Here is a 22,220-nt window from a genome sequence, read left to right as displayed (position 1 = left end):
ACAGGAGAAACCTCTCTTAGGATCACCCGTGTTTGAACACATCCTTCTCGGCATCAAGAGTAGAAACTCCTGACCATTTGCTTTAAGGCAGTCCGTCAGCTCTTCTTCTTTTCCACTCCCAAGTCGCACTCTGTTCCTCTCAGGCACTCCTCACTGGGCCTCGTTCTCTACTCTACCACCTCTGACCTCTGATTCACCTCTTTCCTTCTTCCCAGAACTCATCCGTCAAACCCCCAAAGCTCAAAGACCTCCTGAAACCCTACCTCTTTCTTCCAGGAGGCTTTTGCTGATCTATTTTTCTTTTCCCAACTATCACCGTATCACTTACGCTATTACAACTTGCTATGGCAGTTTTTAACATAGTTAATTTAAGTCCTCCCATCTGTAAGTTATTTTGTGTCTGTCTCCCTGTTTAGATTGTAAACTCCTAGGAGGCAGGGTTTATATCTTCGACCTCTGTTGTCCTCTCCCACATGCTTAGATCAGTGCTCTTAGATCACACAGTGTGTACATAAGTGCTTTTGATTGATTTACTACTTAGGGGCTAGGATTAGGTGGCCTAATGGAAAGAACACTGGGCTAGGAGTTGGAAATCCTGGGTTCTAATCCTGGCTCTGCCCTCCTCCCTCTTTGGTCGAATTCATGAAGCACTTACTGTGTGCCAGGCATTGTTCTAAGTTTTGGGGTAGATACAAGGTAATCAGGTTAGATACAGTCCATGTCCCAGGTGGGGCTGATAATCTTAATTTCTCTTTTTCAGATTGAGGTAACTGAGGCACAGAGAAGTGAAGGGACTTGCCCAAGGTCACACAACAGAATGTGGCAGAGTCAGGATTAAAACCCGGGCCTTTTCACTAGGCCAGGCTACTCTAAACAGCCTGCCTGCTCTGTACTCTTGGGGAAGTCACTTAACTTCTCTTTGCCTCAGTTTCCTTATCTATAAAATGGGGATAAAATACCTGCTCTCCTGCCCCATGTAAGCAGGACTGTAAAGCCCCATGGGGGTCAGCGACTAGATCCGACCTGATTAGCTTGTATCTACCCCAGCATTTGGCAGATAGTAAGCATTTAACAAATAACAGTAATTATTATTAGGAGTAGTATTAATATTGGCACTCTGGGCTAGTCCCAGCACACTCTGAGGGTGAGTGCATCCCTGGTAGCATCCCTGAGAATCATTACTGTAGTGGGATGCCTGGGCGGGGTGGAGCTTGATTTTTTTTTCCTGAGAAAGCTGCCTTTTCTATTGAGCAACCACTTTAGGCTTTGAAGAGATGGGAGCCAAGATTTTCTGGGAGTGAATGCCAGAAGAGGCCATATGATGTGCCCACACATCTCTGGAGAAAGCAGGTGAGGCTAGGATAGATTCCACCTGCTTAGTTATTGTTTAAAGCATCGGGTAAATACATTTTTTAACACACGAAAGAGCAGATTCACTTTCCTTATGCCTGTAACCACTCATAATCCTAGTTCTTTTCAACCTTTGAAAGTCTTGGTAGAATGGTTTATGGTTTTCTGGTCATTCAGGTAAATTCTAGGGAATATAAAGGCGATTTAAAGCATGGTGACCTCCATTCAAAATCCCGCCGTTTCCGCCATCAAATGTAATGAATCTGTGTTCAACTAAATATAAATGGGAGATAGAAAATGGTCATTTCTGTCTTAGTGCAGTAGTAGAACCTCATGTTGTGGGAAAAATTGTGCAATAGAAACCATTGGTTGAGTAGGAATTAGTGGTCTAAGAGATAGTTGGTTCAGGGATACCAACTTGACTGACCAACATGACTGACTTTTTTTGATTGCAAATTCCAATATTATTTAGGTCATCCCTGGCAGAACAGTTTACCCCTTTGCTTCTCTCACTGTCACAGTAGGCTCTCGATGTATAGTAATGATTGATTGGTTTGTGTCCAAATCACATAATGAAAACACTGTTGTAGCTGAGATGCCTATTAAGGATGACCGGTTTATCCTGAATACAGTAATTATCTAAATGTAGGCAAAATAGTGTTTTTTTTAACCCAGCTTAAAATTAGTCAATTTATTTAAAAATGTAGAAAGCTAAATTTGACTCCTAAAGAACAGTATCAGTACGTAGATTTAATTTGGGCAGCATATAAAAAAGAAAGCAATTTAAATCTTCCCAGACAGTGATAGATGGAGAACATGGTTGTACAAGTCCACTTTTACTGTGGTCATTAGTCCTTAAATTGAGTGCTACTCTAATTGAACAGGGAACTTCAAATCATCATTATTATTTTTTTTAACCTGGGCCCTTTTATTTGAAACTCAATTTAAGGTTGTGTCACATCCGTGATATAAAATGCATTTTAAGTCTCTGTTGTTGCAGATTTCTCTGGTGGGAAGTGTATTCTCCTTGAAAAAGCTAGAGTTATTTTGTTCTATTTGAAAAACGTGATGGGTCCGGGGGTGGGGGGACATGGGCAGCTAGATTGAGAAACAAGGGCAGATAAATGCCATTACGAGAGCGGGCCACTGGGCCAGCCAGCCCGTTATTTTGTCTCTGACAGTGGTAACAAGACGTTGGGAAGAATGATGGGAAAAACTGTTTTGTCCAGGTGCAAATTGGGGACCAGTTGAATTTCCAGGTTATTACTGTAGCATCCCACTGTTGTCCTCAGCATCCTGTGGGCCCTATAAGTAGACCCTGTTGCTGACAGGATTTGGAAAATACCATTCTCTGAAATTCAAGGCTTCCCACCAGCTGGGCTTCTTTTTATCTGGTGAACCTCTTTTCCTGACTAACCCTGACTAGTGCCCTCCAATCAACCAAAGCTGATCTCACCAGCCTGGAAGTCTTGATTCTGCCATTTGCAAGCAGTTATTCACACTCTTCACCCTGCCGCCTGCAGGAGTGGTAGTAGACATTATAGTGTTTATTAAATGCATACTGTGTGCAGAGCACTGTGCTAAGTGCTGGGAAAGAATACCCAGGTGGAAATTAGATACGGTCCCTAGACCTCCGAGGGCTCACAATCTAAAAGTTGAGATGGAGGACAGACACGTAAGGAGAGAGGAAACAAAATGCTAATGCAACATAAAATCACGGACAAACACACAAAGTAAAATCAAAGACCTGTAGGGTAGTGAGGCTCGGGGAGCGGAATTTCAGGCCCCTCCTGGCTCAGAGTCCCACAGCCACAGTGATGGCGATAGGAGCGGCAACTTTTCCTATTTTGGCTGGAGTGGTTGGCGCAAGCTGGGTGGGAATGGAGGTTCCCTGGTGGTGTGGGGGAGTGCTGGTATAGGTCCCGGGGGCCTGGGGGCTTGTGGGCAACTTGACCGTCTGGTCAAGGAGAATGCCGAGGTCCCTGGATGTCACGCTGGCAAAGTGACATGGTTCCCGCTGGATTTGCTCGGCTGCGGAGGAGCAAGATGCCTAGCGGTACCCCGCTGCAGTTTAAATCCCTGTGGCCCAGAGCGCACCTCAGGATCAGGAGGGATGGCAGTAAGGTTCCCAATGGATTCCCTCCTCTGTCCACTAGAAAGAGACATCCTGGGGCCTTGTGGATGGCCCTCTTGATGGGTGGTGGGGGGAGAAGGAGCTAGAGAGGAAACAAGCCAGGGCCAAGAGCCTCTTTGCCCCTCCCCTCCTTAAAAACCCTAACTAACCCCAGCCAGCTGCCTGAGTCATATCATTAACCACTACTTCTTTGGTACATATTTGTAAGCTTGGTAATTATTTTGTGCATATGCTCATCTTTCCCATTTTCTGTAAAACCCGTGAGGTTAGGGTCCTTTTTCTCAGGCGTCCTTAATTGCCCTCAGCCTAGTTGGAGAGGCAATTCAAGAAACAAAAATACCTCATGTAGTGTGGCATAGAAGAAGAAATGGAGCTGGGAACCAGGTGACCCAGATTCTAGTGAAAGTGGTAGCATAATTTATTGAGCACCTCCTTGGTGCAGTACACTGTACTGGGTGCTTAGGAAGTACTACTACTACTAATAACTGGTATTTTCTTAAGCGCTTTATTATCTGCGAAGTGCCGGGGTAGATACAAGAGAATCAGGCCCTATAGGGCTCATTGTGTAAGTAGAAGGGAGAACAGCTATTGAATCCCCAATTTTGAAGATGAGGGACCTGAGGCCCAGAGAAAGCGAAGTGACTCGACCAAGATCACACAGTAGACAAATGGCGGAGCCGGGATTAGAACACAAGTCCTCTGACTCCCAGGCCTGTGCTCTTTCCACTAGGCCACATGTTCACTGCCCACAGGAAGCTTCCATTCTAGTGGGGGAGAAAAACATAAAAGTATTCACAATTCAAGAGGGCAGAAATAAATTGGACCCATATGCGAGTGCCAAGGAAAGTGTTAATGTGTTCATTTGTGTTGGATTTGGCTGAAGAGATGCTGTGGCTAACGGTGCTGGGCAGTTAATCGGTCAGTGCTGCTTCTAGTCTCAGCTTTGCCATTAGCCCGCTGTGTGGCCTTGAGAGAGCCAGTTAACCTCTCTGAACCTCAAGTTCCTCCTCTGTGGAAATAATATTGCCTACCATTTGGTGTCTCACAAAGATATTCTGGGGAGAAAATGAGAGCGGTATTGCAAAATAAAAGAAGTTATACAAATCGAAAGTATTATGAATCCATGGAAAATTACTAGTACAGTTCATTGAAAAATCACAGAGAGAAAAACCTTTACCGAATTTTACTTTAGAAGTCTGTAATCAAATGCTCTAAATAACAAGGAACTAAAATTCAATTTAGAAAAAAGCCAGTTTGGGGCAGCAAAGTCATGTCAGTGACGTTGCAGTCTGTGAAGTGAATATCTTCCTTATGGGCATGGTTTCCTGCCTATACCAGTTAGTATCCAAACAAATACCATCAGCAATACCTACTGTGGTATATATGCTTTTAGAGTGGAATGACTCTGATTCATATATTCTGAACACCTTAGCACAGTGGGAGCGTTCAGGTGGAAATCAGTTGAAATCAAATGCTAGAGTGAGGTTTCAGAGTTCCTCAGGATTTTACATCTTTTTGTCTATTAAAATCTTTTGGATGAAGATTTGTACTATATGAGTGAAACCATTAGTATGGACTGAGAAATAGTATGCGCATAAGTTCTTGCCAAACAGCTGGTATCTAAGAGAAGATACTGGCAGAGTGAATCCATAGTGCCATTGGTGGCAGTTTGATGGGATGAACAGTTTTTTTTTCCTTGGGAGGAAAAAGAAAAAGAAATAAAAGCAGATGCTCATTTTCATTATATTTAGGGCAGCAGAAATAAAAGCGAAGTAAAATGAAAAATTTCAATATGGTAGCAGACATGGAAGAAAAATAAAAACCGCTCACTATCAGGATCGATGGTATTTTTTGAGCCTGTGCTGTGTGCAGAGCACTGTACTAGGCATTTGGGGAATATACACTGCCGTTTATTGTCCTAGTAGACGATTTGTCTTCGATAGGTAGGCTAGTTTTACAGCCTGAGGGATAGTGCTATCTTCTCTCCACTCTCTCTGGAGGAATTAAATGTCAGAAAGTTTTACCTGATATTCAATATGAGTTTTAGTTTTCTAATTTTATTCCAATGCTCCTTTACATTCCAAAGGAAATGAACTATTGTCTGTCTTTTTCTTTTATTCTTCATATTTTGTGGACAGCTCTTTTACTCCCATTGTATCCATTCCACATTGCTTGTATGAAGAATTAGGAAATGAATAATTGCTTTTTTTCCCCTTGTTCTCAGACGTCTTGCATGTGGTTACATTTTCCTAGGATTCTCCCAAACACAAATGTTGTGCTCCATTGGAGGACTTTGGGAAAAGGACCTGCCTATCTCAGTGTGATAAATGACATAATGGCATCTTCGCAGGCAGCAGAACTCTTTAGTGATTTCTTGTTGTCTTATCTTAGTGCAGATTCAACTGTAATTTCCTGTCTTTCATTCATAATCTCTTGATATTGTCTTCTTAGCTTTCTCCTGCTGTTGCATATGCGTTCTTCTGATTTCTTCCCCGGATATATATCTGCTTTCACACTGGACTTATTGTATTTGTTGTCTATAGACTAGTTCCAATCTGATCATGTTCCTTTACATATATTTGTCCTACTTAGTGGCATCTGTAATAACTTCTGATTTAATATCCTTTCCCTATCTCACTACAGTGCTCTTTACTCTTTTTTTTCCCCTTCGTTATTCTTAAGAAATATGCTAAAACCAAGGACCATCTTTTGACAGCAACTCACTAGGCTCCTCTTTTGGTAAAACAACGAAGCAGATCATTTTTCACATTGCAATTTTTTTGGGAAAGCCGCTTCGAAGCATCTAGAAATATTCTCAGATTAGGGAAGGAGGTCTAGGAAAGTGAGGCTGTGCCACCTGAATACATTTGGTTTGGCTTTGCTCTCATTTAGCACTCATTTGTTCCAGCTTCTATTGAGAGTTGACTCCTGAATTGAATGAGTTCACCAAAGTTATCACTTCCAAGGATTCCCTTCCAGCGAAACCAAAGCAGCATCCAGTAAATCAGAAAATAATCTCGGGTAAAATCCAGGAGGACCAAAGTGGAAGGGCCAGCACAACTTTGCCTGGTCTGAACCTGGCAAGGTTCTGTTTTGAAGAATCCTCTCAATTTGGCTGAAATCTGGGCACTCTAACAAGACTTGAACTTGGTTGTGTCCTGGCCCAAAGCTCATTTGTTCCCCTGTGGATCCTTGAGGTCAGGTAGGATCTGTTTGGTTTATTTCTTCTTTTCCCAAGTGGCCCAGGACCAGGCAGAGGGAGGGCAGAAAGTCACCTCTCCCCTTATGTTTCCCTTTTTCCTGAACCTCCATGTCTTTGCAGCAGTGGTTGAATCCGGGAAAGGGGAGCTTTTGGGGAGAGACTCCCCTGCCGCAGACCTCCAGGTTTACATGGAAAAGGGGGACATTATGTGCACACTGGAGCTTGTGAGGTTGCTACATATTTAATTTTATTCTTCCCCATTCTTTCATTAACTGACATTTCTGTTACTGTAACTCTTCTGGTGGCCAAGATTTTGTACAGTGGAAGTAAGAGTCTCTCTCTTTGGTGCATTCCAGAGTTTGGCCTGATTGAGAACAAGAGGCTTTTGCGGAGAGTAGGGGAACCCAACTCCTACCTTCCTGGATGGTGTGTACTGGGGTCTAGTTTTAGGGTTGTTTTGGTTTTGTTTTTTCTCTGATACTCTATCACTACCTGTGTCACCATCGTATTGTACAGTTCTGATCAGTGTATGGCGTTTTGGCCCAATTGTCCTTGCCTGCATAAACCATACTCTTTGCTCCCAGGGCAGAGGGCAACTAACACTTTCTTAGAGTTCAGACAGACCGTGGGGTCAGTTTTGCACTTTAACATCCTCTAAGCTTTTTAAGTCAGATAGATATGTTGTTGTTTTTTCATGAAAGCAACAGAACCCCTAACTTTAATGGAACTTTCAGTCTCTTTTTCCATATTAATTATTGGATTTGTAACACATAATCCTGAAAGTTGAAAAATGCAATTACTTTTCCAGTTGATTTTCTTTAACATTTTGTGGGGTGGAAGAAAGTCCTCAGAAAGCCGCCATTAGGAAATTCACAGTTTATAAATAGCTGTCTTGGGAGCATAACACAGGCTGTTGAGCTATTTTGAAGCCAAGAAATATGAGGGTGTGCTGATGTGTTATTGCAGCAAGTTGCTTAGTTTTGTCAATACATAATTCGAGAGAATGTAGGGTATTGTTTTTGTGCCTATGTGAGGGAAAACTGGAATACCATATTTGTCTAAATACTTATGTGGAAACTCCTGGGAATTTCATCACCTTTGCTGCCAGGGATTTCGCCTTCGAATTCCCATTTTCCAGCTGCCTGGCTGAGTTTTGTAAGGAAGTACCCGAACTGACATTTCCTCAGAAGGGTTACAGTGGAGGTGTATTTTACTGTGGTAGAGTTGAGTAGAACGAATGCTAGAACTGGTTTTTAAAAGGAAGAAAGAAGAATATTCTGTACTCCCCCTTTGTCCTTCAAAATAATATTTGGATCTAGTCGGGGGTGCTGACTCCATGACTTTTTAGGCAGGTGAGCCACCATATGTCTTTCACACCTCTTGGACTTAAAAAGGGGCTAGAGATGGATCCAAGCTGTTAACCCTGCCCTTCGCCCCCTCCAGTGGCAAGTGCATTGCAGGATTCCTCTCATCCCCTTCCCCTCCCGCCCCCATTGCCCCACACACACAATGCTTCTACCCAAATTTTCCCTCATGCCGAAGGTGAAAATGCGGCACCTCGGCTTGGCTCATTACTGAAGCAAGGAGTTACTGTGCTTCTTGTCTTCTATGTGTGTGTCACTTTATCATATACTCTGAGATTTTGAAGATAAGGTTGAGAAATCTCCAGCTGAAGGAAAGGGTCTCAAATTTAGACAATTAAGCCTTAGAAATCAAGTTTAAAAAATTTACCCACACATCAAATTTTGTTGTTGCTGTTGTTAATTCTTCCCTCGGGAGGTACCCAGTGGGTTAAAAAAAAACAGCACTTTTTCTGCTCTCCCAACCTGTGTTTGGAACAGTGAGCTAGCATAAATTGTCTATGCAAAACTTGTCATTTGTATAAATCAATTTAAATTTCTGGGGTAGAAGTAATATTGGGGTAGAGACAGTAACTATTAGTGCTCATGATCCCTGTACTCGAGGGCCTTAAAAATGTAAACTAGGGGGAACAGTCCATTTAGAAAAAAAAGTATTCTATTCCGGTAAAAATACTAAGTTCCGCTGAGAATTGGATCACAAATATGGAATCATTAAAATCAATGGAGAAAGAGGGTTAAGTTCCAAACAATAATAGACAATTTTCTGATAATGTGGGAGTGGATGATTTGAGGAGGAATGTGTTTTGGGATCACTGGAGGAGAAACTAGTGAAAACCTGGTGTTTTTACAGGAAATCACAGGAAATCGAAGACCTGTGCCAGAAATTAGGAGTCGGTACACAAATGGGGTGAGAGCAAAAATGCAGTATATTGCAATTCAATATTGTACTCATAAATAGGAAGAAGACATTTCAGGAATTTGTTCCGGCCCCTCAAAAGGGGAGACACTAGGTTAAAGGGTAGACAGATGAACTCCTCCTCAGCCCTGGTTTATGGGTCACTGCCAGGCTCTCTGCTGGTGGGAGACAGTGAGACGGCATTTTCTGGTCTAGTAGGTGGTCTCTCCCCCTCTCAGTTCAGAAATTGTAATTCTACAGCCATGTGGATTTAGGGGGATAATATTAGCATTCTAAAATAAACATTTTATTGGTTTTACACATTATAGACTGCATGCTCACTGTGGACATGGAGTGTGTTGACCGACTGTACTATATTGTACTTTTCCCCAGCATTTAACACAGTGCCCTGCCCACAGTAAGCACTCAATAAATATGATTGCAGGGAAAACTTTCCGGTTTTCTCCCTAGCTTTGCACTCTGGCCAGTGTGTTTCATACTTGGAGGTTAAACCCTTTCTTGATAAAGGGTTAAATTAATTTGAGCACGTTGTCAGTTAATAAAAGTTTATTAAGCTCCATTGGAGATGAGAGGGCTTTGGCCTCATTGCATATAGAATGTAAAGAGGTTATCCTTTAACTGCATTATGAAACAGTCTGCAGAACTTGTGACAAACTAGGACAAGGTTGAGCCATATTACTGTTCCTTGCTTAGCACTTCCTTTCTTGCAAGGATGAATGAAATTAAAATGCAGAGTAAGGAGGGCTTTTCTGACTTTGGGGTTTAAATTCTAGTGGACATCACTGAATTTCAGTTTCAGAGATAGGTACGTGAATCTTTTCTCTTCATATATACTAATGAATGTGGTTGCTTCATCTCTTAAATCGTTCGTGTCTATGTGTATGGGGCTGGGGGGAGGGAAATAGCGACTAATTCTTGTTATGCAACTTTCTGTACTCAAGTATTTCTCAGTTTTTCTAAAACTGTAACAAGTTCAGGTGCTAGCATGTGCCTCACAGCATAATTCATTCATGCAATTGTGTTTATTGAGCACTTATTGTGTGCAGAGCACTGTCCTAAGCCCATGGGAAAGTACAGTGCACCAATAAACAGTGACATTCCCTGCTCCTGAAGCGCTCACAGTCTAGAGTGGGGGAATAAATACAATACAAATACAATACAAATAAATAAAATGAAATGTACATAAGTGCTTTGGGGCTGGGAGGGGGAAAGAGCAAAGGGAGCAAGTCAGGGTGACGCAGAAGCGGGTGGGAAATAAGGAAAAAGTGGGGCTTAGTTTGGGAAGGCCTTTACAGTCTATTCTTCAGTGTTCTCGATGTTGATCGTGTACAAGTCTTTAACACTTAATTATCAATTATTTTTGGCTCCCAGATATTGTAAGACTTAATAATATTCAGGATTTGAAAGCATTTTGTTATCTTGTTAGGTGATTTGTCAAGAAAATTGATGACTCAGTAAGTCAATTGATTCATCTTTCGTAGCTGATGTTTCTTCAAAGGTTCAAATTCTGTTCTCAAAACTGGTTTACTTTTATGTTATTGTGAAATCAGAATCTGGTTATTAAAGATCCTTAATTATTGATAAGTAATTCATCATTTGAAAGGCGCTGCTATTTTTTTTATTTTTAGGTTCATTGCCTTAATTGGCCTATACTTTGATTAATAAAGGGCCCATTGGTCATATTTTGGTCCAAGCTTTTCATTTGGGGATTTTCACCAATTGCATTTTAAAGCATCTGAATGTTTAAAAACTTCAAGGTGTAATCCTACCTTATATTGCCAAAATTTTTTTCTGGTTTCTGGAGATAAGGCTAACAGTTTTCCACATTTTGTTAATGTGAACCACACAACCAGAGATCAGGATGAGATCTGCCACAGCACTAGCAATGGGTGACTACTCTTCCTCTCTCCTCTGGCTTGGAGGAAGATGGTGACTTGTGCCACTTTTTGATGTTTCTGCTGAGAGTTGGGGACTGGGGGATTAAGCAGGTAAAGATTGGGTGGTGAGGGAAGTCAAGGTTAGTATTGGTGGTGTCACCTATTCTTGAAAATGGGGGAATCCACCGTGGTCCCATTTCAGCAGCCCTTGACTGTCTGTGTTACTGTTGTATCTGGATTCCTTTGGTAACTAGGAATGTAAGCCATTTCTATACATCGGTGAGTTAATAGAAGCTGGTATCCTTAAACCAAGAAGCTAGGTGTAAATTATGGGGAATCGGGAGAGTCTTAGTCTCTATTGGAGGATGAGAATAAAGAGAGATTGTTAGTTGGGATTCTGAAACCCTCCCCCAGACCTCACTGCACCATCCCATTATTGTCCCATCTCCTTCCTACCATTACTTTCTAGACTCCTTGCCTACACTCTCTGTCTTAAATTCCTCTCCTCCAATTCTCTCCTAGACCCCCTCCAATCCGGCTTCCTTCCCCTTCACTCTACAGAAACCGCCCTTCAAGTGTCATCAGTGGTCTACTTCTTGCCAAATCCAATGGCCTCAACTCCATCCTGATCCTCCTCGCCCTCTCAGTTGCTTTCCACACTGGAGGGATGGAGTGGGGGAGAGAAGGAGATGGTCACTCCAGCCCTTTTCCATCAGGGTGGGACTCTTCAGGGGTTCCTGACCTTGGGACACCCCCCACCCCTACCCCTTCCAGAAATGTTGTCTCTGTCATTGTGGCATCCTAGTCCTATCCATTGGCTGGAGTGTCGGGCAGGTACTCAGCTCTTTTAGCGTGGGGCTGACATTCTGGACAAAACTTGTACCGTTGTACCCGTTTCTTCAGAGTTGCTCTATGCATGCTCACTGCAATTTCTTCCAGCACTGTATCATGTTCTGTCCAGATAGATGTTCTGTCAGAACATTGCCTAATTGTGTAGTAAAACTGTCCAAATCCTATGGTGCAAAACAGGTCGTGGAAGACAGTGTATTTAGAAAGTTGGGGACATTGCTGTGGCTGGAGTGGCATCGGGGAGGGAAAAGGTCGATGGGTTGGGCGTTATAACTCTGCTTACGCCTGCTTAAACAGTGAACCTTTTGTGGGACAGAGACTGTGTCTAATCTGATTAACGTGCGTCTACCCCAGCGCTTGGAACAGCTTGAAGCATAGTAAGCAAATGCTTAACAAATACCATTAAAAAAAAAGTTATGCACAAAGTAGACGCTCAACAAATACTGGCAATACATTCATTGCACCTGAAAAATGAACTTCACAGTGCAAGAGGCCCTTAAAGATTAGCTGCCATTTTATTTGAGTGATATCAGTGAGAGCTCTGTATTGCCCCTAAATCAGCCCAAGAGTCTTATTGAGCCCTTGCTTATGGCCTTAGGATGGTCAGGCACAGGTCAAAATTCAGCGTAGGCTTCTCTAGGGCAAAAGTATGCCTTTTATATCTTCTGAAGATTCTGCAGGCATCTAATATGGTACCCTCCATGAGGTACTAAATAAATACTGTTGGTACCCGATCAAGTTCAGCGGTACGGGGTGGGGAGGCTCAGACAATGCCATCTCTTGCTGGCTGGGCCCCACATTAAATGTTAATTTTTTTCTTTTGCTTTGTTAGAGGAGCTGCACGGCGTAATGGAAGGGCAGTCAGACCGTCATATTTATTGAGCACCTGGGAAAGTACAATATAATAATATGAGACACAGTCCCTGTCTCAATGAGCTTACCGTCTAGAAGCACATTTGAGGAATTGGGAGACCCACTGATCCCTGCCCTGTAACTTGCCTATTGTGTGACACTGGGCAAGTCACTTTATTTCTGGGCTGTACGACATCAAAGGTAAAAATGGGATAGATTCTCCTTCCTGTTTAGACTTTGAGGTCCAGGTGGAACAGGATCGGGTCTGATCTACTTATACTCTATCTACCCCATCACTTAGTTCAGTGTTTGGCATGTAGCTCTTAACAAATACCACAGTTATTACTGCTGTTATCATTATTATATCGGAAAACTATAGTGCAACACATGTTTGTTTCTGAATAGCAATCCCTTAAAGAACTTTGTATCACATCACATGTTTTCCTTGAAATTCGAGAGACATTTCATTGTAGTCAAGTGAATTGGAAACATTTGGTGAGACCATGGCTTTCTTATCTGGGTTGCTGGATTTTATCTCAGAATATCACCAGGCAAACTGTGCATATCAAGCATCCCCTGCTGTCCCTCACCCAACACACACTCAAAACACTGGCTGAAACAGTTTTTCGATGTGATTCAGTCTCATTCCCAGATCAGTTTAACGTTCACCGGAGGCTAGAGATGGGCTGGGGATAAACCAGGGCTGGCCTGGATTCTCTTAGATTTTCCATTGTTCACTTGAGCACCCCGAGCTTGTTCACTTCTTGTTCTAGGCTCAGCAGGTTCGAAATGCCAGGTATCTCCTTTATAAACTCTTTGGTTCCAGAGAGATTGGAACTTTGTCTTTTCCACCCTCTTGAGTGCTTATTTAGAAGGTTTAAAGTGTTGTAAGCGAGAGTATCTCTGAAAATGGCAGAGTATATTTTGAACTACTGCATAATTAGGTGGAAATCATTATGTTCAGAGTGGCTAGATGAGTGATTTCAATGTGACACTATTGTTTATAGGATAATCATGGGCCAGTCTGGAAAGAAATCTGAGAAGGGACCGGTTTGTTGGCGGAAGCGTGTAAAATCAGAGTACATGCGACTGAGACAACTCAAGAGGTTTAGACGAGCAGATGAAGTAAAGGTATACTTTTATCTTTCTTGAAAATGTATGTAGAATTCAAAAAATATGAAGTTTTTCCCCCCTAAAGTGGGTATTTTAAAATCTGAAGCAGTCCAATATAGAGTTAATCTTATCATAAATTGCTTTAATATGCAGTTGTTTACTCCCTTAAGTTATTGTAAAATGAATTGCCATTACCTTAGTACTTGTTGAAATTTAACTTGTATTCATTATTGCTTGGATAACATTCTAATGTTCACTTTTAGTCTCTCTTCTTCCACTGAGGTTGTTGGCCCCTTGTGGAACTGGGGTGGTGCCTTAATTGTTTTCTGTACACCTGCCTCAGCATTTAATACAGGACAGCGCCTACTTTAAGGGCTTAATAAGTATTAGTAGTAATATTCTAATAAATGTAGAATTGGAAATTACCCCTGATTCATTTGTGGAACCTCAATGTTAATAAACTTGCGATGTCTCAATTCCATTTCTTAAAAAATTGACGTGTATTTTGGTCTCTATTCAGGTACCTAAAAGAGAATGTTTTATAAACTTAAGAACTATGCCTCTTCTAAATGTTTAGTAGTGAGGAATTTCAGGACAGATAGATGAGTTTACACTATTTATATGCAAGTTCACCACAGCTTGTGGTGAATCAACGAGAGATTCTCCTTCATTGAGAAAATCAATTGTGAGAAACTACCTCAAAATCATCTTTGAGAAAGTCAGTATTTACCGAGCACCTCCTGATGATAGAAGAGCACTGTACTAAACAATCACCTAATTGTATTTATTGAGCGCTTACTATGTGCAGAGCACTGTACTATGTGTTTGGAAGAGCTTAATCTAACAGTGTTGGCACACGACTAAGCCCACCAAGGGTGTATAACAAACTTAGTAGATGTGATCCCTGCTCTCAAAGAAGGCAAGAAATGGCTTTTGGTGACATTTTAGGGAGCTGCCACGTGATTGAAAAGATGCTTTGTCTACTGAGATGCAATTTTAAAATTTCCTCATTATTTTTAGAGTATGTTTAATTCTAATCGTCAGAAGATACTGGAAAGAACAGAAATCTTAAATCAAGAATGGAAACAGCGAAGGATACAGCCTGTACACATCATGACTTCTGTGAGCTCATTGCGAGGGACCAGGGAGGTTGGTTAACATGCCGTGTTGTAGTAATTGTCAGCGCATTTTTGATTTTACTAGTGGAAAATTGATTGGTAATTGTTGGAAAATGATTCTTCAGCTTGCCCATCTCTCTCCGTTGTTAACTTTCCATCTGAAACTGTTAAAGGCTCTGCAGAACACCCTTTCAGTTCAGTTCATTCTCACTGCCATGTTGGGTAGATTTCTGGTTTCTATAATAGAAGGCCTTTTTATTTCCATTGTTAATGAAAGTATCTAACGCTCCTAATCAAGCTCATAATAATAACCATTGTGGCAGTTGTCGACTGCTGACCGAGTGCCGGGCACTGTAGGAAGTGCAAAGGTGGATACAAGCAAATCAGCTTGGACAAGGGGCCTGACCCACAGGGCTCACAGTCTCAAAACCCATTTTACCGAGGTAACTGAGGCCCAGAGACGTTACACAACTTGCCCAAAGTCACACAGCAGAGAAGTGGAGGAACTGGGATGAGAGTACAGGTCCTTCTGACTCTCAGGCCCATGCTGTATCCACTAGGCCACGCTGCTTCTCATCAGACAAGTTTTTATTACAGGGTTTCCTGACACACCAATGGAGCCTTTCTTTGTAAGAAAAAAAAACAAAAACAAAAGTCAGGAATGGGTTTAGTTTTTTAATGTAACTTTTAAATGTGAAATCCCCTTGCCCAGATATGTATCTGTGCTCATGAGTTAGGTTGAGAAGACTTCTGTTAGGCCATCCCTTATTTCATTTTTTTATTCCTAATGTAGGAAATAAGAACAAACCAAAGTAGGTGTTGGATGCTTTCATTTAAATGACTTTTCACTTTAAAATAAGGCATATAAGGATATATTTGACCTTCAAGCTCAAAGCATATAGCTCGGATGGTAAAATTCATCCCAGGTTTTGTGAGTGACTGAAAAGACCAATTTAAGACCCAGGGTCCCTGTGTGATTCTTTATCATATTCCTTACCCCTAAAAGCATGCATTGGTTTATGAACTGTCTTTATTCTATGCAAATAGTAAAAATCAAATAAGTTGATATGTGGGATTAGTTTTCCAAAGTCCCTTTTAGCTACCTCTCGTACTAGCACAGAAATAACCTTGAATGGATTTTGCGGGTATTTTTAAATTAAAAATAATTTCCTAACAAGGACATTAAATGAAATTTCCATCATTCTTTGGAACGTTGGTCCGAATCTGTTAGACTTGTGGCTTTAATTGGATTTTAATTTGCTGACTTGTTATAGAGATAGTCTTTTGTTTACTCTACTGAACTGATGGAGTGGAGTGATTAGGATGCAAATAGGCTGTATAAATAACTTTGAAGAACTTAGATGCTTTTAGAATCCTCAGTCTCCTTAAAATTACCATTATTTTAAAGGGATGCTTTATGGACAGAAATTTTGATTTGATTTGTATATCTGGATCAAGAATATTGAAAAGGAATGGGTGAAAAAGTGAAGCAGTTGGCAACAACGTATCTACTGTGTGATGATTTCAAACTGTTGGATTTAGGAGCTGTAGGCATTTGTTCCGGCTTTTAGACATCTCTCAACGGACATGTCAGCGTGAGCGGCGATATTGTTTACTTAATTAACTGTAATTTGTGGTTGGACGGGCGTGTTTCGGTCATGCTCGCTGCAAGGTTCAGCCATCCGACCCAACCACCCACTTCATATGACTGGCACTGACCCTTTTTTTTTTTAAATTAAAAAATAGCATTTGTTACTGGCTTACTATGTGCCAGGCACTGTACTAAATGCTGGGGTAGATACAGAGTTATCAGGCTAGACACAGTCCTGTGTCCCGTTTGGGGCTCACAGTTTTAACACCCATTTTACTGATGAGTTAACTGAGGCACAGAGAAGTTAAGTGACTTGCCCGAGGTCACACAGCAGACAAATGATGAAGCCGGGATTAGGACCCAGGTCCTTCCGGCTCCCAGACCTTGTTCTACCCATTAGGCCACGCTACTTCCAGCTATAGTTGTCCAGCCTGCCTGGCGATATGGTGATTTGCTCAGGCACACCTAATAGTGCAGCAAAAGAGAAATCTCAGGAACTGACATTTTGGTTGCCCCAGGTCCATTCTTGCATCTAGCCATATTCTTAAGCCCTATTTCAAATTGTATTCATAAGCCCCCTGCTCTCAGTTTTCCTGGATCTTTTCCTTTGCCCTCCCCATAAATAACATTCAGCCTTTTTTTGCTTCCACTTGAGAATCCCCTTTCCTGCCCTTTCTCCTCCCCACAACTTTACCCAGCCCAGTAGGCGCATACAGTCTTGAGCAGGGCACCTTCACTGATAGGCAGCTGCTAGATTCACTCGGGAGTTTTTCTCTCCCGTTCCAGTGCACTTACAAGGCTTCTGCACGTCCAGCTTCCTCATCTCAGTTCTCATCCACATCCCTTCCTTCTTTCTTCTAGGAAGAAAAAGAGGGTGTGGGTGATCAATCAATGGTATTTATTGACTGCTAACTATGTTCAGAGCACTGTACTAAGCACCTGGGAGAGTGCACTACAACAGTACTGACACACACGCCCCCTGCCCATAATGACCGTACAGTCTAGAGAATGAAAAAGTGAGAAAGAATGGCAGTGGTGGTCTAGAGGACTGATGGCTATATGAATTCAAGCTGTCGCTTCAAGAAAAGACTGGCTCAGCTTTTTAAATGGGATCGCTTCCTGTCAAAGATGCTAAATGCCAACTAAATTTCAGTTTAGCACACTGTGAAACGGAATGACCGCTTCGAAATGCCATCACCACGGGAGAGCTAGCCCTCCCCCTTTCTGTGTCTTATCCCAGAGCAGTAAGAGTTTGGGTAGTGGGGACCCTGGAAAGGGAATGGCAGATTTAGGACTAAGGAAAGGTGGGGGAGCTGGTAGATTCTCAGTTGAGGCTTCTTGATGTGGATTCAGTGGCCTTTTCAGCGTGCCTTTGCCCATTCTACTGGGACTCCTTAGCCAACAGTTCCATCTGTATTGCTTTCTTTGCATGTAGTTATGTGGCCAAGTAGGAGCGCTTTATGAGCATTCTCTATTGGAGGGAAGACGGGTTCTTTCCCTTCCAACTCCACGGCACTTATGTACATGTCTGTAGTTTTATTTATTGGTATTGATGACTGTCTCCCCCCTCTAGACTGTAAGCTTGTTGTGGGTAGGGAATGCCACTGTTTATTGTACTGTTTTATTGTACTTTTCCAAGATCTTAGTACAGTGCTCTGTATACATACAGTAAGTGCTCAATAAATATCACTGAATGAATGAATTAAAAGAAAGCTTCTAAAACAGAAGAGGAGATGCTATGATAGTAACTTAAGCGATTTTCATTTGCAGTTTAAACCTTCTTTATTCTGTACTTCCCAGGCACCTAATACTGGGAATCAAGTGGGTACTCAGTAAATATTTCTACTACAAAAACAAAATATGCCCCATTTTATATCCACTGATAAAAGAGACTTTGCTTTTGTTTCAGAGGGTTTAACTTTGAATCAGTTTGGTAATGTTTACCTCCTAGCTGCAGATTATGCTGGCAAATAAGAATACACCAGCACAGGATGCTTTTTAACAAAAAGAATAATGTAATTATTTTGTCCAGTTTTCTTGGTCCCATTGAGAAAAGTGCAAAGAGCATATAAGGTGCACTCAGTCATGCAAACTAACTCTCAAGTCCAGGGCGCATAAGGCCTTGAGCAGGATGTAAAGTTGATTCCATTATGAACAGATATTGTCTTTTGTTAGAAACTAATAGTATATAATTTTTAGGTTATTGTGAAATTATATTGTGATTGTTATGACTCTAATGTGAGAAATGCTTATCCTTTCCTATTCTTTCCCATAAAACCTTTTTAAACCGTAAGATAGGGTTAATTTGATATTTTAAGATATTTGTTTTAAGAAAGTGTTAAGGGCCAAAGTAAAGCAACTTGGTTTTCAAAATGGCTTAACTTGATAGTATTCATTTTTAAATCTATGGATGTTATGAAAGCTGTTTTCATTGAAGTTTCACTAGTTTTCCTTAGAAGAGAGTGTAATTCACCTTTTCATCTTTTTGTTTTAGTGTTCTGTGACCAGTGACCTGGATTTTCCAAAGCAAGTTATACCTTTAAAGACCTTAAATGCTGTTGCTTCAGTGCCCATAATGTATTCTTGGTCTCCTTTACAGCAGAATTTTATGGTATGTAACTGTTGTCTCCTTCATTTAAAATGTAATCTAATGTGAAAGTATATTGAGTTTTGTTCCATCAGAAAGCTCTCGGGGATAATGGGACCAAAAAATGATTTTTACTTTACTAATCTGAACAATATCCTTTAAATCCCTCTCAGATCAACACAATTATTTTTTCTAATTTCTTCCTGCTTTCTAGTTGTTACATTGGTTGAAGTGTTTTTTATATTCTCTAAAGTTAAGAATACAGTCTATCATCATCGTCATCATCATCAACAATAGTATTTATTGGGCACTTCCTGTGTGCAGAGGATCGTACTAAGCGCTTTGGAGAGTACAATACAATGGAGTTGGTAGAAACTTGTCCTGCCCACAAATGACTTTGCAGTCTATATTAAGAAGTTGTTAGAATTTTGTCTTCCCCATACCCAACCTGTTTGCCTGGCGATTTTATTAGCCACAAGTTATGTTAGACTGCTAAAAAGGGAACATAAATGAAAACTTTGTACTTGAGTGCCTACTCCATACAGAGTCCATTACACTAAGCTCTTGGGAGAGCAAGCCAGAAGCAAAAGTCATCATCCTTGCCATCTAGAGGCTTACAATCTAGAGGGGAAGACAGACTGACTTAAAGTATATACGAATGGGAGCAGGAAGAAGGACAGGATATTAGCGCAAATATATAGGGATGAGATTGCTGAAATGAATCACGTGGAGGTTTTGTTTGCTGAGCCAAGAAGTTAAATCTATTTTCTACGTGTCTCCTTGTTTTCAGGTGGAAGATGAGACTGTTTTACATAACATTCCTTATATGGGGGATGAGGTCCTTGATCAAGATGGAACCTTCATTGAAGAACTAATCAAAAATTATGATGGAAAAGTGCATGGAGATAGAGGTATATCATCTAGCTTGTTTGGCATTGATTTTTCTACTTTGGCAAATAATTGGTGAATGTCATTTGTATAAAAGTTAATATTTGGATTTACCATCAGAGGAAAGGGGACAGAGGGATAGTAAATAAGTTGGGAAATCTGAAGGGAGAAACAGAAGTCAGAAGGGATAGGGTGATTTGGAGTACATAATATTGAAGTTCAGTTCAAATCCCCAGTTGTGTTATTCGCCTGAGATGCCTAGTGTTTGTTATTACTTAACACTCGCGTATTGTCTTTATCCCTGTAGATAAAAGTTAGGACTTTTTGCCTCCTTTTTCTCAGAAGACTTTATAACTTTTATATAATATGAAATGATTAGATAGTTTTAAAAGCCAGCAATATATAAATTAAATAGAGCAAATTCAAAATCTGTATAACAAATGACCATAACTTTTTCCTTTACTACCTTCAAATACATTTCTTTCCACTGCCTTTTCAAGGACTAAATGATGCACGAGTTATTTAGCCAAAATAAATGTGGATACTTCACTTTTCTTGTTTATTTCTGATTTTGACCGTGGTGAATTTCAGAATGTGGGTTTATCAATGACGAGATTTTTGTGGAGCTGGTAAATGCTCTTGGCCAATACAGCGATGAGGATGACGATGATGATGAAGGAGATGATCCTGATGAGCGAGATGAAAAACAAAAAGATCAGGAGGACAAAAGAGATGGTATGCTTGTTCGGTAGATTCTTAAAGATGTTTACTAATGCAGCATCATTGCAAATAAGTGTTAAAATAGTTGTTTCTTGTTATATGCCACCTTGAAGTTAATACTCATCTTCACTAATTGGCTGAGGAACCTATGTCATCAGCTCCAACTTAGTGCAGAAGAGTTCAAGAAACTCAATTTTCTGGTAAGCAGAAAAGCCTTCCCATGAATTTTCTGGTTCTTGTGCATGCACATAGCTGAAGTGCATCATTGGAAAATGTAAATTATTTCAAAAATAAGAGGAAATAATGAATCTAGCCAATTGGTGAATAATTTTTCCTTTGTCTCAGTTTTAGTATAGTGAGAAGGTAATATATACAGCGAAGGAGGACTGCCCACAGTTTATTTTCTCTTTCATGTCCTTCCCTGTTTAGATAAAGAGAGCCACCCACCCCGGAAGTTTCCTTCTGATAAGATTTTTGAAGCCATTTCCTCAATGTTTCCTGACAAGGGCACAGCAGAAGAATTAAAGGAAAAGTAAGATCTGATTGTTTGGCTGTGTCACCCTACCTAGTGACATTACTAGTAATATTAAAGATGATATTTGTTAAGCACTTCTTATGCGCCGAGCACTATGTTGAGCTGCTCAGATAGATTCAGTCAGATCAGACAAGGCCCCAGTCCCACCTGGGGCTCACAGTCGAAGGAGGATGGAGAATGCAAATGAATGTCATTTTTCCCCAAGTACCTTTTCTCTGGAAAACAGTCTGCATCACCACCACCAAGGACTTTTCTGGTGAGGACATTTTGCCCGAGCCCACAGCTGAAGAAAGCTTTCGTGGGCTCGTGTGAAAGGCTTCCATGCTGGAGAGATGCACCACCCAATGGCCTCCACCTGGGGTATTGGGTGATACTTAAGAAGGACCGTCTGGCCAGAGCTGGTTTTAGGGTGGGCTGAAGCTGGTCGTCATCCAGTGAGGCAAACCAGTTCCAGTTCCGAGTGAGCGTTAGCCACAGTTGTCCAGTTTGGCGGCCAAGGGCGAGCAGGTATTTAGCGGCCTCAGGCTGGGAGGCTTTGGAGTCTAGTACCACTTTGGGCTCCTCCTAGAGAATGAGGTAAATAGCATGGCAGTTGGTTCTGATATTTGGACCTCTCCCCAATCCCCCCTCGCTTCCCAGTCCCTCTCCCTGAACTGTGTAACTGTGATGAGGATGGCCCGTTTATTGCTGCCACGGTGGGACCTCCTGCCTTGCTCCCAGGGCTTGGGGGGTGAGTTTGAACAGAAGCCCCCTTCTCCTGGCCCTTAGAGGGGCTGATTTTCAGGGATGTTACTCCGATGTACTACTTGGTCCGTGACTCGTGAGGACCAGAATTTCTGCCCCATGGGACAAAAGCCTGTATAGGCATCAGCTGAAACTCACACTTAATGGTTGGGAAAGCCAACTGCTGAAGACATGCCATGCTATGAGAATTAGCATTGCCTTTATAGTAGAAACAAAATAAATGATGATAACTTTTTTTATGAGAGTTGTTTGGAGGAACATACTTTTTTCCTCTGAATATTTGTAGGTATGTAGGTGAAATATTAATTGGCATGGCACAGTTGACTCATTGGTGATATACGTCACAGAATGTTTACATCAAGAGCCATAGACATTTAAATGAC

At 41.3% G+C, this 22,220-nt stretch overlaps 1 protein-coding gene across 6 annotated transcripts in view; it reads left to right on the top strand.

Moving 5' to 3' along the window:
- Positions 1-22,220, top strand: part of EZH2 (enhancer of zeste 2 polycomb repressive complex 2 subunit) — a 72,396-nt gene that overhangs the window by 27,981 nt on the left and 22,195 nt on the right. For 2 of the 6 annotated variants that reach the window (XM_029063135.2, XM_029063133.2), the window contains exons 1-7: positions 1,330-1,350; positions 13,549-13,672; positions 14,675-14,776; positions 18,858-18,974; positions 19,741-19,861; positions 20,430-20,573; positions 20,988-21,090. In XM_029063135.2, coding sequence (XP_028918968.1) covers positions 13,556-13,672; positions 14,675-14,776; positions 18,858-18,974; positions 19,741-19,861; positions 20,430-20,573; positions 20,988-21,090 — 704 coding nt within the window. In that variant the 5' untranslated portion in view covers positions 1,330-1,350; positions 13,549-13,555. Of the gene's footprint in view, positions 1-1,329; positions 1,351-13,548; positions 13,673-14,674; positions 14,804-18,857; positions 18,975-19,740; positions 19,862-20,429; positions 20,574-20,987; positions 21,091-22,220 lie in introns of those variants that run through there. The other 4 variants (XM_029063132.2, XM_039911703.1, XM_007661506.4 and 1 more) reach the window with 2 other exon arrangements.

Source organism: Ornithorhynchus anatinus, chromosome 4, assembly GCF_004115215.2.
Source record: "Ornithorhynchus anatinus isolate Pmale09 chromosome 4, mOrnAna1.pri.v4, whole genome shotgun sequence".
Lineage (NCBI taxonomy): Eukaryota > Metazoa > Chordata > Mammalia > Monotremata > Ornithorhynchidae > Ornithorhynchus > Ornithorhynchus anatinus.
Note: the sequence above shows the minus strand (reverse complement) of the source record. Positions and strands in the feature narration are given on the sequence as shown.